The sequence below is a fragment of the Acyrthosiphon pisum genome, chromosome A1 (assembly GCF_005508785.2).
Source record: "Acyrthosiphon pisum isolate AL4f chromosome A1, pea_aphid_22Mar2018_4r6ur, whole genome shotgun sequence".
Taxonomy (NCBI): Eukaryota; Metazoa; Arthropoda; class Insecta; order Hemiptera; family Aphididae; genus Acyrthosiphon; species Acyrthosiphon pisum.
In genome coordinates, this window is record NC_042494.1 from 51,433,423 (window position 1) to 51,434,052 (window position 630).

The window sequence follows — 630 nt, forward strand, 5'->3', positions numbered from 1 at the left end:
AAATGTACTTTTTTAAATTTGTTTATTTGGTCACCATAACTATAAATTATAATTGTATAATGCAAATAATATGTAGTAGGGCACCAAGTAATTTTAGTAACTAGGGCACCATTAGGTGTAGTTGCGCCACTGATCAAAACCCCAGCACATTCCAATTCTCAATATCCTGCCTACACATCCAGTAAAGTACCTACTTAATTCGTACAATTTGTCAAATTCGGCCCCCGACATAAAGGAAACAGTCCCACAACGTGGTCGCTTTCTCCTCGTCCATGACGTGTTTACCTCGACGGGAAGCGAATCCAACGAAATCGTAGACGGCGTCCCGGCCGCAGAAGATCCCTCGGGTGTATTCATTTCAGATCGGCGTTACGGCGGCTAATGATCTGTAAATATCTAATCGCGTCAGCCACGAAAGGAAATCTCGAGTGCACGTCGTCTGACGTCCATAAACATTTATTCGGTCATCGGTCGACCGTAAAGCCAAGATTTGTAGTCCGTGACGACTGAGAAACACTGGTCAGTAGTGACACTAGTGAGTACTTTACGTCTTTACTCTTTCCCACGATTAAAGATATACCATATACAGGACACAGGTTTCTCAACGACCCTACGCATATACACAACAAA

The 630-nt window shown here is 43.0% G+C and overlaps 1 protein-coding gene across 3 annotated transcripts in view; it reads right to left on the reverse strand.

Moving 5' to 3' along the window:
- LOC100167450 (F-box/WD repeat-containing protein 9) overlaps window positions 1–630 on the reverse strand; it is a 5,636-nt gene extending 5,006 nt beyond the window's left edge. Inside the window, exon 1 of one of the 3 annotated variants that reach the window (XM_001950891.5) lies at window positions 286–630. In XM_001950891.5, the coding sequence (XP_001950926.2) occupies window positions 286–357 (72 nt within the window). In that variant the 5' untranslated portion in view covers window positions 358–630. Of the gene's footprint in view, window positions 1–194 lie in introns of all 3 variants that reach the window. The other 2 variants (XM_008189513.2, XM_029487246.1) reach the window with 2 other exon arrangements.